The sequence below is a fragment of the Aquarana catesbeiana genome, linkage group LG13, assembly GCF_042186555.1.
Source record: "Aquarana catesbeiana isolate 2022-GZ linkage group LG13, ASM4218655v1, whole genome shotgun sequence".
Taxonomy (NCBI): Eukaryota; Metazoa; Chordata; class Amphibia; order Anura; family Ranidae; genus Aquarana; species Aquarana catesbeiana.
The window spans coordinates 20,720,948-20,735,961 of NC_133336.1; the positions used below are offsets into that span (position 1 = coordinate 20,720,948).

Below are 15,014 nucleotides of genomic sequence, written 5' to 3' on the forward strand. Positions count from 1 at the left end.
CGATCGCTATCCATTGAGGGAACTGCCGGGGCGGTGCTGGATTAGCAGAACTCAGAACCAGTGCTGGCAAGAGACTTGAACTGCGGATTTAAGTGAGTATATCTTGTTTCAAAAGGTGAGGATAAATTATTAGGGTGTATTAGAGGGGGGGAAGGGGGTCCATGTTTTGCTCTCTGAAGGGTTTTAACCACTTGCGGACCGCTGCGCACACCGATATACCTCCTGACTTTGAATCGGAATATCGTTGTTGTGGCAGCAGCTACCATAACCCCAGTATCCTCTTCTTCAGCCGGCAGTCTGCTTTCAGATCAAAGTGGTCTCTGCGGCGGATTCGCCGCGAGATCACTTTTATCGGCGGCGGGAGAGGGGCCCCCCCTCCTTCCGGCGCTTACCGGAACCGTCAGCAGCGGCGGAGGCGATCGAATGTTGCTCCTTCCTTGGCATGTAGACAAGTGAGGGGGAAGATGGCCCCCACCCGTCTCCATACCATTGCAGGGCGGAAGCGACGTCAAAACGTTGCTTTCGCCCATAGCTCTTAAAGGGCCATTTTTTTTAAATGACGAATTTATTTATTTTTTTTATTTTTTTTTTTTTATCGCATTTTAGTGTAAATATGAGATGTGATGTCTTTTTGACCCCAGATCTCATATTTAAGAGGACCTGTCATGCCTTTTTTTTCTATTACAAGGGATGTTTACATTCCTTGTAATGGAATAAAAGTGACATCATTTTTTTTTTTTTTTTAAAGAACAGTGTAAAAGTAAAATGTAAAATAAGGGGAAAAAAACGCGCCCCGTCCCACCGAGCTCGCTTGCAGAAGCGAACGCATAAGTGAGTAGCGCCCGCATATGAAAATGGTGTTCAAACCACACTTGTGAGGTATCGCCGCGATCAGTAGAGCGAGAGCAATAATTCTAGCCCTAGACCTCCTCTGTAACTCAAAACATACAACCTGTAGAATTTTTTAAACGTCGCCTATGGAGATTTTTAAGGGTAATAGTTTAACATGTTGGGTATTAATTTAAACATTATCTTTCATGATATTAAAAAAAAAATTGGGCTAACTTTTCTGTGTCTTATTTTTTTTAATTAAAAAAAAAGTGAATTTTTTTTTAAAAAAAAGTGCGCTTGTACGGTAAGACCGCTGCACAAATATGGTGTGACAGAAAGTGTTGCAATAACCACCATTTTATTCTCTAGGGTGTTAGAAAAAAAAATGTATAATGTTTCTAAGTAATTTTCTAGCAAAAAAAAATATTTTTAACTTGTAAACAACAAATCTCAAGAAGAGGCTCGGTCCTTAAGTGGTTAATAAACATAACGTAAAGCAGTAATACTTTTGCTGAGAATAGAGAATGTCTGTGTTCCTGTAGAGATCTTTGTCTGGATTCTGCTTACAGCCATTTCCCGTTACAGGTCCTCTTTGATGACCTTGGACCGTCTATGTTCAGGATCACCAGCCCGGCATTGAAGTTCCAGTTGATGCTTTCCTTCCTGCAGTTCCTGGGTGTCCCCTGCGGCTCTCGGCCTCCTGCGGCCTGTCTATACCCAGCCCTGGATGAGCTCTCCCTCTTTGACCACATGTCAGCCGGTGAGAGGTTGGTGACTTCGTTCGAGGCACCTCTGGCTGGGGTCAGTGCAGTCGGTCATCTCAACACAGTGAACAGAGGGAGGCAGCAGATCGGCCACTGTAAGGAAGGTGAATGCTTCATACAGAACGTCTTCCAATCCGCGATGTCCTTGTTCCAGGGACAAGAGAAGATGGAGCTGTGTGTCTGCTGGCTGCAATATGAAATCTTCAAGGTAATGGAACCTGAAATTAGACATGTGCAATTCGTTTAGTTCCGAATTTGTTTTATAACGAATTTTGACAAATTTCGTTAATTCCGAATTTTTTAATTTCCGAAATTTCGAATTTTTTTCGAAATTTCACATTTCCGAATTCGAAAATTTGGAAATTTGAAAATCCAAATTGAAGAATGAAAATCTGAAAATTCAAAAACCTGTAAATCTTAAATAAAAACTAACAAATAATAACTATTAAATTATAGGTATTGGAATTTCCTTTCAAATTTGGCTGTTCGTGAATGTAACGAATACGAATTTATCCGAAGTTACGAATTATCTGATATAACGAATGCCACATCTAAACAAATGGAACGTAACGATCTAATAATAACAAAATAACAATAATAATAAAACCTTTTTATTATTATTATTTATTATTAATTTGTTCCATTCCATTTGTTTTTTTTTTTTCGGATAATTTGTAACTTCAGATAAATTTGTATTTGTTATGTTCGCAAACAGCCAAATTTGAAAAGAAATTCCAATACCTATAATTTTTTTTTTTTTTATTCCGTACTTTTTTAATTCTTTTCGTAGCAGTACAAGTTATACATTTCTCCATACATTTTATTCCAGATACATAATCTTGCTTCTAACATTCACCCGCCCCCCCCCAAAAAAAAAAAAATTAAAAAAAAAAAAAAAAGGAAGGGGGCAAAACCCAACGACAACAAAAATAGATTTCCTCCCCCTGCTGTATCCCCCCCCCCCCCTGCGACCCCGAAAGCCCCCCCCCCCATCCCCCCATCCTCTACCCAGACCCAACATTGTCCCTCTCTCATATTGATTCATCTTTTATTTTTATTGTCCCAGGCCTCTACCCAGCTTTTCCAGATAGCGTCAAATTTATCTTGGCTCCCTCTATGTGTATAAATAAATTCCTCCTTTTATTATGGTTTCTTTTATTTGTGTTCTCCATTCTTCGACCGTTGGGGGGTATATAGATATCCACTTCTGAGCAATTAGCTTTCGTGCCTGAAACAAGCCTCTCGTCATTGCGGTATGGGTATGTTTTGAAATATTTGGTTCCTCCACTATATTTAATAAACATAAATTTGGATATAGTGAAATTTCTATACCTAATGCGCTATTTATGTTTTTAATTATATCCTGCCAGTAACGATGGAGTTTGGGGCATTTCCACAACATGTGTATTAGATTAGCCGGTGCACCACTGCATCGGGGGCATAAGGGGAATTCCCTGCGTTTCCATTTAAATAGTTTTTCGGGGGTATAGTATAATCTGTGTGTAATAAAAAGTTGTGTTAATTTTTGAGTAGCTGACAGAGATACCTTTGGGATCGCAGACAAGACCTCTGACCACTGAGCGTCAGTCAGTGCTCCCAGGTCTCGTTCCCACTGCGACCTGGCCGGCACCACTACCGTTTCCTTAAATTTACACTGCAATATCTCATATATTTCAGAGATAAGTCCCTTCTTTTGATCCCTTTTCTTCAACAATATTGTTATTTTAGAGACATTAAGCTTAAATACAGATGTACGGGCCTGGACATGAAAAGCATGTCTAAGCTGGAGATACTGAAAGAACCTCTGTCTTGGAATCCCGAATTCCTCAGATATTTGCGCAAATGATTTTATCTTATCGTTCCAAAACAGTTGTTCCACATATCTCAGCCCCTGAGTTTGCCAAAGCCCAAATCTCTCCAATCTCTGCACTTCCTCATAATTTGCGTTATTCCATATTGGTGTATAGGAAGTATAACCTGTAATGTTAGTAATCTTTTTTTTGCTAGCCATACCTTATTGAATAGCTCACCTGTCATGAATTTCTTATCTTTTTGAAAGGTTTTTGTCTCTAGTAGGGACATCATTGAATATCCCTTACCCAGTGGAAGTAATAACCCCTGTATGGGATCATTCTCATCTACCTCTGTCCAGCCAAAAAATTGCTGGGTTTGTGAAGCCAAAAAATAATTTTTTGGATGTGGGATAGAGAGTCCCCCCTCATCTTTAGCCAGCATTAAGGTTGTTAATTTAATACGTGCATATTTTTTCTTCCAAATGAGTTCGCGAAAGAGCGATTCTATCCTTTTAAACCAAAATGCGGCTATCCACATCGGGCAATTATGAAAAATGTACAATAATTGTGGAGCCCAAATCATCTTTATAAGATTGGCTCTGCCAATCACAGTTAGTGGGAGTTTGCACCAGGTCCGACATTTATCTTTAAGCCTAGTCAATAGTGGTCTAAGGTTAAGGTCCACATAGTCCCCCACTTTTCGAGTTATCTGGATCCCTAAATACTTAATTTTATGTTTTATTTGAATTTGTTTTGCACAGTCTGGTAATTAAATTTTGGCTTTATATAGTGGCATCAATACCGACTTCTCCCAGTTGATGCGAAACCCAGAAAACTGTCCAAATGCAGATACAAGTGCCATGAGTTCCTCTAAGGATTTTGTGGGGTCGCTCAGAAAGATTAAGGCATCATCTGCATATAAGGATATTTTGTCCTCTCTTCCTGCACGTCGGAATCCCTCTATCTCCGAAGACTGTCTAACTGCGGCGGCCAATGGTTCCACCGCCAATGCAAACAGCAACGGGAATAGAGGGCAGCCTTGTCTAGTTCCCCGGGATAACGGGAAAGCTGGTGACATAGTGTCATTGATACGCAGCCTTGCCCTAGGGTCTTTATATAATAATTTTAGCCAGGTTATAAAGCCTGGACCTATACCAAAGGCAATCAATACCATCCATAGATACTCCCATTCTACCATGTCAAATGCCTTCTGGGCATCCAATGACAGAATGGCACCAGCTCCCCCGTTGTCCATTGGCAATTGCAGATTCAAAAAGAGCCTGCGAATATTTGTTGCTGCTGATCTGGAGGGGATGAAACCTATAATTTAATAGTTATTATTTCGAATTTTACTGATTTTCTTTCTTTTTTTTCAGACTTTCGAATTTTTGAATATTCTAATTTTGGCAATTCGAAATTCGGAAATTTGAAAATGAATTTCTGAAAACAGCAAAAAATGAATGAAACTAAAACGAACAAATTTTTTGTCAGTGCACATGTCTACCTGAAATTGCCAGATATCACACATTTCTTTATACGATGATTGGGGGGGATGTAAGGAAAAGCAAAATAGGATTCTAAAATATATCATGCTGTTAACTCTTCGCTACCAAAGTTGCTTTAAAGTGACCCTGTCGCCTTGCTCACTCTAGCGGGGTCTAGTGTGCTGCGGACCCCTTTAGTATTGTTTTGTACAGCCTAATGCCCTGCCCAGTGCACCTTTTTCATTGTTTGTTTGTTTTTTTTTTTTCTCTTTTTTGCGCTAGTTTTGGCTGCTATCTTTTTCAGACTCGGTGCAGACCTATTGGAAGTGTTTATCTGCCTTGTAGGAAAAGTCTTGGCTTCTGGGGTATTTCTGTACCAATAAAGCGCAACTTCACTGAGAAAAGGAAATCCCCCCCCCCCCCCCCCTACTTTTGGAACAATGTTTTTTTTTGGGGGGAGGGGAGCGGGTACCTCATTTTGACACACATCCGCTGGAATCGCCTAGGTCACATGTGTCAAACACAAGGCCCACGGATCGAATTCGGCCAGGCCTTTTCTTGTGGCCCTCGCACTTCTACCGCAGCTGCGGTGACCCCTCATCTCCGCCCCCCATCTTGCCTCAGCAGTCGTCAGAGGAGGGCAGAACTCCTCCGCCAGATGTTTTGCTTCTCCGTGAGGCCGCAGCATCCCCTCGTCTCTGCCCCTCCCCCATCTCAGCAGTTGGCAGCAGAGAGGAGGACAGAACTCCTTCTACATATCACTGCACACATGCAGGAGGCTCTCGTCATCCCGGCACTCGAAGACCAACCCGGCACTGTAAGCTGAGCTGCACATGTGCAAGACGGCAAGCAGGCAGGTATTAGTGGTATTTAATTGCAGAAGAGACGGTTCATATCTCTTCTGCAATAAAAGCCAGCCAGCCTGACTGCGATGTCTTAGCAATGCGAGTTTTGGCCATACAGTTGTATGGCCGAACTCGCATTGGATTCGCACAGAAAAAGTTGCAGGGACTTGTTTATCCCCCCGCACCGGAATCGCCATTCCACGAGCGGGCGCAATTTTGAAGCGTGACATGTTGGGTATCAATTTACTCGGCGTAACATTATCTTTCACGATATAAAAAAAATTGGGCTAACTTTACTGTCTTATTTTTTAATTAAAAAAAGTGTATCTTTTCCAAAAAAAAAGTACGGCTGTGAGACGCTGCGCAAATACGGTGTGACAGAAAGTATTGCAATGACCTCCATTTTATTCTCTAGGGTGTTAGGAAAAAAAATGCATAATGTTTGGAGGGTTCTAAGTAATTTTCTTGCAAAAAAAAATGTTTTTAACTTGTAAACCACAAATCTCAGGAAGAGGCTCGGTCCTAAAAGTGGGGTTCCACCCAAATAAAAAAAAACTACATGAAAAATCTTAAAAAAAATACAAAAAAACATTTGGATATTTTTTTTTTTTACTTACCTCTAAATGCCTGTTGCTAGGTGGTCCCTCGTAGTCTGCCTCTTCCAGTGCCTGGGCTGGTGACATCACTTCCCCCTCGGCACGGGAAGGGCTCAGCTCTGCTCCCTCCCTCCTGTCAATCATCTGGGACCCATTACAGGTGCCAGGTTACTGAGCGGCCAATCGCGGCGCGCGGCGCCGCTCGCGCATGTGCAGTGGGTGCCAGGCTGTGAAGCCACAGCCCGGCGCCCACAGTTGCAATGCCAGCACCGCTGAACGGAGGGGGTGACGAGCGGGGCTTCGATCCCCCCGCATCGCTGCACCCTGGGACAGGTAAGTGTCCAATTAAAAGTCAGCAGCTGCAGTATTTGTAGCTGCTGACTTTTAATTTATTTATTTATTTTTGACTGGACCTCGGGTGGAACTCCTCTTTAAGTGGTTAAAGTGGTGTTCCGGCCGAATTTATACTTTTTAAATAAAAATACCCCTATAATACACAAGCTTAATGTATTCTAGTAAAGTTAGTCTGTAAACTAAGGTCTGTTTTGTTAGTTTATAGCAGTAGTTTGTTATTTTATAAAATTACAGCAGGCCGTGGCCATCTTAGGTGTGGGCATCTGAAGCCAGACTGTAGATCTTGCACATGCTCAGTGCAGTACAAGCAGTGTAATAGGTTTCAGGTCAGGTTTCCATAGCAACGGCAGTGTCAGAGGAAGTTGCCGCCCCTTCCCAGAAGGCATTGCAAACAGGAAATGATGTGATGGGCCACGGCCAGGGAGGAGGAAGTGACAAATGAATACAGCAGATATACAGTAGGTGCTGAGAATAAAAAATATCCAATTCGTTTACAGTGCACAGTTTAGTGAGGGATGCTGAAGAGTTGTAAAAGTGGGTGGAACTCCACTTTAAGTCATTGATTTTTATCCACCCTGGTACATATTCATGCCAAGCTTGCTCTTGTTTTCTATCAGTGTGTATATGACTTGCTGGGTGATGCCTTATGTTCTTTGCTGTTCCAGGTTGTCCAGTGTATTGGAACCCAGAGGAAGAAGCAGCTTAAATCCCAGGGGAAGAGGAGTAGGAGACTTGCAAAAAGTCTGCTGAAAGAGCCCTGGAACCGGAACAGCCTGGCGCTGTGGAAGGAATACGCCCTCCTGGAGTGGCTCCTGGGGAACGCAGAGGAGGCCAGGAAGGTGTTTGATGCTACGATCGGCCTGGCGGGAGGCAAAGGGTTAAAGGACCAAGAACTCTGCAACCTCTGTTTACTGTATGCCGAGCTGGAAGGGGGGATAACGGACCCTTTGGAGGGGGGTGGCGGGTCCCGAGCGGTCCATATCCTGGCCAGTCTAGCCGAAAGTTCACCCTACAAACCCTATATTGGACCCGCTCAGGCTATTACCATTTTGAAAGCAAGAAAAACCTACGAGCGTACTCTGCAGGACAGCTTGAATTTGCCGCCCTCGGCGTCGCTGGTCACCTTAACGGGTTGTTACGCACTTTTCCAATACCTCACCGTGGGCATGGAGGCTGCCGCTACGGTGTTTAGGCAGGTCACTGGCTCGCTGTCGCCCCCCGCAGCTGGGTGTGGAGAATGGCAGGACTCGTACAGCCCTCTGCAGGCTGTCAAGCTGATGCAAATCAACTTGTTCAGACATCACGTTAAGGTGAGCGTGTACCCGCGGGCACCTCTCAGGGACGCATTGTTGGATGCTTTACGTCTGTATCCCGACAACGTCACCTTGTGGAACTCCTACATTCAGACTGAGAGCAGGTCTCACAATATCAGCAAAGCCAGGAGGTTCATTGATGGGGTCAGGAGGACATCGGATGCCCTGGAGCCATATCTGTTTGCCATTCGGGCGGAGGAAGATAGGAAAAAGCTGCTGGAATCTGTTCAAAGGTAGCCCAGGCCTTTTTTCATCATCCTGATCTGATATATTAAATTAATCTGCTGTACTGGAGGCAGACATGACTTGCTCAAGTCTGGCTATAGAAGGTGCAAAACCACAGTATTGACAGGAGAATCCCTCATGCTGGGCAATTTGTCTTCTCACGGTAGGGGAAGCCATCCTCGCGAGGAGAAGATTGTGATTATCGCTATAGCAGCCGCCCGCTTGCGATAATCGCAAGTGAATCCGGCAGGCTGGCTGTACTCAAGTTGATCGATCGACTTGATAAATTCACCCTATCCGGGGGCCGCCCCCCCTTTCCCTGTCCATCGCCGCCTCCCCTATCCATCTGTCCGGCTCCTTTCAGGACACCGGTGCATGGATTCCAATTCAAAGGGGGGGGGGGGCTGTTTTTTGTTAAGCACTAATTAGAGCAGGGGTCTCAAACTAGTGGCTCTCCAACTATTGCGAAACTACAAATCCCATCATGCCGCTGCCTGTGGGAGTCATGCTTGTAACTGTCAGCCTTGCATTGCCTCATGGGACTTGTAGTTTCGCAACAGCTGGAGGGCCACCAGTTTGAGACCCCTGAATTAGAGCCATAGGCTCTAATGGGGTTCAATGTAGGGTGGTCTCGGGTCGCAGAGAGTGCACTCTGAGCCCACCCAGTTGTCTTACAACAGCAAATCAATATTCGCTGTTGTAACACTGATCCTCCTCCCGGCCAATCAGGAAGCTGGTTTTCACATCAGTCACCCGAAAAAATAGGCGATCCTATTGGACGCCTAAGAGGGGGGAGGGAGGAGCCGCACGGCAGAAGCCGCCGTGATCCAGAGAGGACACGAGCCGCTGCACGCTGCCCATAGGAGCCCGCAACCTGCCACCCGTAGGAGCCCACTTGTAACCGATGGGGTAAAGGGTGGGGGGGTGCCACCCCCCCCCCCCCCCAAAAAAAAAAACCCCCACCAGCCGCCACTCAGTCTGCCCATTAATGGTTCAATTCCCGGACAGTTCCTGCAGAACTGGCCAAGATTCGAAGAGTGTATGGTCAGTCTAAGACTAGAAGATCGCTGCCTCCTCTGCACCATAATCATCCCAGCTAAAAGCTTTCAGTCACTGCTTACTATTTTTTTTTTCTTTTTCGGGGGCGGGGATGGGAAAGGTTAAAGCTGTGACACAGGTTTGCGCCAATTTTTTTTTTTTTTCTTAAGCGACGAGTACTGATACTTTCGGTTAAATACTCGCCGATACCAAGTACCAATACTTTGTGGTGCGATTTGCGTCAATACAAATTCCTGTCCGAATCGCATGCATTTTCCTCAACTGCTCGTGTGTGTGTGTGTATAGAAAGGGAAAAGCGCCATCTAGTGGGCAGTTTAAAAAAAAAAATGTTAGAACTCACAGTACGTATCTGGCCACATGCAAAATAATCTACATAGGTGTCCTGGTCTGCCGATGATAGCAAATCAGGGCTGCTGGAGGAGAAGTTCTGGGACCCCATGGGTGTAGGGTCGAAGTGATGTCAGCTTGGGGGCGGACCGCCTCTAAATCTCCTCCAGCCCTGTGAGCACCTCCAGCGGCCCCGATTTGCCATCATCGGCAGACTGGGACACCTACGTAGATTATTTTGCATGTGGCCAGATATGTACTGTGAGTTCTAACATTTTTTTAAACTGCCCACTAGATGGTGCTTTTCCCTTTCTATACATACACACATATGAGCCGTGGGGGAAATCCCATGCGATTCGGACAGGAATCGCACCGCATTCCTGTTCACATCGTATGCCATACTTTGCAGTGTGACTTGCGCCCATTCATTTTGTAGGAACACAAATCGCACTGCAAAGTTTTGGTATCGGGAGCATTTGGGTGAGTTCCGATACTTGCACAAATGCTTGGCATCAGCACCGGTGTCGGTGCATCCCTACATAAAATGAAAGGTGAAACCTGATTGGTAGATATTGGAAACAATGTTCATTTTGTGGTCCTTTTTCTTCTTATTTTCCAGCTTTCACGACTTCGCTGTTTAGGTTATAGTCAGTAAAAACCGCGTCCTTTTGCCAGACTTTCAGATATGATATATTCAGTGTATGGATAATGGGTCTAAAAAAAATGTGCCAATCCTCCCGTTAATAAATGAAATGCATTTTGGGAACACCCAGGGCTGTGTGACTTGAGTCTGTGTTTTGCAGGGTGGACATGGGAGAGGTGCACACAGTATTCCCAGAGACTGGCTTGTCCAATCGCATCAAGGCCTTGTTTGAGCACTGTGTGGGCACGGAGCGGGGGTCCCGATGTGTGCTGCTCTGGAGGATGTACCTGCACTTTACGGTGAGTTGTCCCTGGACCCCTTTTCCCTTCTTTAGGTCTCATATGTGTATTATTTAAAAGCCGGGATCAGCAACCTTTTCCACAGTAAAGCGGATCTTCACTGTATCTGAGCAACACAAACCAAAAAAAACACTAATTTGTAATATTTTATACAAGTCCTCCATGGGTGACATGCTGACTCTTCCTCTACTACATGTGAGTGCAGTATTATATTTGTACAATTGCTGCTTTGCACAGAGGCGCCCTCTGCTCTTTTCTGCCCTTATGTTTACTAGGTTGACTCAGGACCTTATTCAGGGGAGCTGCCTCTTTTTCCTTTTCAGTGATGGTGAACCTTGGCACCCCAGATGTTTTGGAACTACATTTCTCATGATGCTCAGCTACGCTGCAGAGTGCATGAGCATCATGGGGAAAGTTAGTTCCAAAACATCTGGGGCGCCAAGGTTCGCCATCACTGGACTATATTGTAGACTTTCCATTTCTATTTCCCCTATACTCCTAGTGCAGTGATGGCAAACCTTTTTGAGCCTGAGTGCCCAATCTGTAACAGGTGAACAGATCAGCATGTCAGAGGTCATGTGACTGCATCCAGAGGAGAGGGAGGGGAACAAAACTCCACTCACCCCACCATATGTCCGATCCAGTGGCGGCTGGTGTTTTTTTTTTTTTTTTTTTGGGGGGGCGGGGGCGGGCTAACAACCAGAGAGTGCAACCAGAGCCCAAACAGGTGTGTTATAACAGCAAATGATTATTCGCTGTTGTAACACACCTGGGTGGTCTCTGGTTGCACTCTCTGCGACCCGAGCCCACCCTATTTTGAAGCCAATTAGAGCCTCTAGTATACACAGAAAAGCCAGTGCTACCACCCAATCACCACATAGATAGCAGAGCTCCCAGGTGCTCGATCCACAGTCGCTGGCTAAGTAGAGTAATGTAGAAAAAATGACCTGCACTTTGGTTGTTGCTCTTAAAATTTCTTCATTTTATTAAATCGCCACAGTGAACAAACGCTGATTAAATCAGTTGACGTGTTTCAGCCTAAGGCTTTAGTCATAACCCATGAATTATGACTAAGGCCTTATAGGCTGAAACACGTCAACTGATTTAATCAGCATTTGTTCACTGTGGCTATTTAATAAAATGAAGAAATTTTAAGAGCAACAACTGGAGTGTGGATCATTTTTTCTAAATTTGAGCATCTGGCTCTAATCGGGCGCTTAAAAAAAAGAAAAAAAAAAATCCTGCCGCTGTAATTCAAGGGGCCGGACGCATGAATAGGGGGTCTATATGCAATCTCTCCATTGCATATAGGGGGGGTGACCTGGAGAGAGGAGGCGGCACCCGGGCGCCTCAATGAATGGGCCATCCCCTGGTCCAATCCCCAGAAGGAGATCACACACAGTCCGCTACAGTAATGGCCCCTCTAGGAGTCCCCATCCTCCCTGGCAGGTGCAGTGCACTCTCCCATCTAACCTGTGTACCTCACTCTGAGCCCTCAGTAATCTCTATCCTCCAGGGGCAGCAGTGACACCCAGCACTGCTCGGACTACACCAACCTGTCCAGCATCAGATTATAGAACCAAAGTCACTTACATGGTAAATCTCCGTACACCATAGAGCCGTTATCAGCGCACAGCACTGCCCCTTTCTCCATGAGAGATGTTTTACAGGAGGGTATGGCTTACAGGATCACTTCCGTGCTATTAGAGTCAGAGGAGGGAGCTGCAGGCAAAGGCTCTGAGCTTCTATGGGAGACAGATATGGCTTCAGGAGTGGTGCTGGTGCCTGTGCAGTGTGAGTGGGAGGAAGGCAAGAAGGGACACAGGACTTTATTTCACTGACTTGGAGGTGCAGGAGTGATGCTTGACTGGCATCAGAGTGGATTGGGAGGATGAGCGGATGTTCCCATACAGGTATAGCTAGGCTGCCTGATCAGACTATCAATTTGTCTGACTTATAGACTGTTGTTTTTTTGTGTTGCAGGTTTCTCTGGGACATGGTGACAGGGGCCGAGGTCTCTTCTACAAAGCAATACAGAGCTGCCCATGGGCTAAGGTAAGAAACTGTGTAAGACCCTCTGCCTTCCCTTCCTTCATTCACCATATTGAAAACATCAGTGGTGCTGCTAACACAGACCAGCAGTTTTTGGTGCACTCTGGTGACTTCAGAAGCTCAGCAATGGTCAGTTTTTGCTGAGTAAATGAAAAGAGGTGTGTGTTGCTCAAACGCCTAAAGTGCCGGTTCACCTTCCAAAAGAAACAGGTGTCAGACACGGGTGCTGGGTTAAAGTGATTGTAAATGCCCAAATAATTTGAAATGAAAACTACACATATGTTATGCTTACCTGCTCTGTGTAATGGTTTTGCACAGAGCAGCCCTGATCCTCCTTTTCTTGGGTCTCCTGCCGGCACTCCTGGCTCCAGCCCCCTGCCTGGTGAGTGCCCCCATAGCAAGCTTCTTGCTCTGGGGGGCACTCGTGCATGTTCACTCCTGTGCCCTGCTCTGTGTCCACTGACACACAGAGAGCGTCTCGGCCCTGCCCCCTCACTCCCTTCTCACAGGCTGTGATTGACAATAGCGAGAGCCAATTGCTTCTGCTGCTGTCTCTGAGCCAATGAGGAGGGAGAGAGAAGCTGATCTCATGCACATTCGCTGGATCAAGATTGGGCTAGTGTAAGTATAAGGGGGGCTGGAGGGGAAGCTACATGCAGATTTTTTACCTTAAAGCAGAGTTCCACCCTGAAATTTTTTTTTTCAAAAGCGGACTCCTCTAAACCTATAAAAAAACATTTGGAGGAAATTTTTTTTTTATTCTTACCAGAATCGCCCTGTTGCTATGTAGTCTTCCTGATCTGCCACTTCCTGGTCCGCGGAGCTCCTCGTCACTTCTTCCCTCGCCTGTGCTCCTGGGAAATGATGTGTCATCATTTCCCAGGAGTCTGTGGGCAGTACTGTGATGTTGCCATAACAACTGGGCGGAACCTTCCTCCATCGCCGCCTTTTATGGCAACTTTAGAAACAATCGCTGCTACGGCCGGCGAATCGCGCATGTGCGAGATCGAGAGGTGCATGCTGGTTTACCCAGCATGCACCTCTCCAAAACGAATCCAGGAAGCAATCTTGATTGGGCTTCACATGCCCACAATCATGATGGCAACAGCCGCAAACTGAGGCATAAAATATTACAGTAAGAAATGTTATATTTTTGATAAATCGATTATGATCATTGTATAATCGTTTTTGAATTTCATTAGTAATAATGCTAGGATAAAAAAAAAAAAAAAAATTTTTTCACCGGAACTATGCTTTAATGCACAGAACGCAGTAAGGTAAAAAAAAAAGGCCTGCCCTTAGAACCACTGTAATTGCTTCTCTGGCCACAGCAACAGGAGAATGACATCTCTGAACCCAGAAGTGAGCAAATACACGCCACTTCCAGGTTCATTCACCAGAGGGAGGATCAGTGAACAAATGTTTGCTTGTCTCGCTCTGCTCAATGTGGCAACATTCACCAGGCCTAAAGGTGGGACAGTGAAGCCATGGACATATGGTGGGGGCAGCATGTTCTGGCGGTGCCATACTAAACTTCAGACCCGTAATTGTTTCCATCAGAAAGCAGACAGTTGGTTTGATGACATGAAGCAGCCAAAACATTTTCGTCCCACTCCTTTGTTTTTAAATAAAAGGCTATATAGAGGGTTGGGGGTGGGCGACAGGACCATCCGTGTAGTGAATTTCACCCAGTTCATCAGAAACCAGACGGAGGGATTGTGTATATCGCGCTAACACCCAAAAATCTATCGGGTAGCAGCCAGTACAACACTAAACAAATGCAAATCAAAACTAAAAATAAAATGATGTGCAGCGCTTAGGAACTTTGTACTGCTACAAAATCATGTGTACAAAAAACGGTGTATATGATGTGAATGACCACAAAAAATAAATAACAATTAATTGGTACAAAAACAGTGTAATAAAATGTGAATAACACAAAGCTCAAACACTCTATAAGTCCTTATGGAAGTTAAGATTTTGTGAATTGAAAAGTCCATAAAGGAGTGGTGAAGAAAAGTAATGCACCAGATCAAGAAAGAAGAAAACGTGTTCCTCGTGATGTCAATGTTGAGTGGAAAAAACAACAGTGTGTCCACCACCGGTTGTGTGAAGGCTTACCGGAGTGAAGGGATTTAAATCAGCATATGTTCAATGAGTCAACAAGGCTTGTGGTGTAAACACCAATCTATGAGACCTGTACGCCTGTATTTCAGATCTGAGTGGAAGATGATCCCTTTGACCAGTAGGTGGCTCAGAGCGACAGTCCACAGATATGACCAGCGTGATAGACTGCGTCTTCTCATTTAATCAAGCAGTGTAACCAGAAAAGACCAAGCTTCACATTACTTCCTGACCATGCCAGGTCCCTCCATGAATCCTACAATGAGGGACCAGGCATGGTCAAGGAGTAATGTGAAGCTTGGTCT

General features: G+C 45.0%; 1 protein-coding gene across 1 annotated transcript in view; it reads left to right on the top strand.

Annotated features, from left to right (window-relative positions):
* The window catches only part of NRDE2 (NRDE-2, necessary for RNA interference, domain containing), a 133,664-nt gene that overhangs the window by 117,435 nt on the left and 1,215 nt on the right, over positions 1-15,014 (top strand). The window contains exons 11-14 of the mRNA XM_073608917.1: positions 1,417-1,803; positions 7,333-8,213; positions 10,395-10,533; positions 12,517-12,588. Coding sequence (XP_073465018.1) covers positions 1,417-1,803; positions 7,333-8,213; positions 10,395-10,533; positions 12,517-12,588 — 1,479 coding nt within the window. The remainder of the gene's footprint in view (positions 1-1,416; positions 1,804-7,332; positions 8,214-10,394; positions 10,534-12,516; positions 12,589-15,014) is intronic.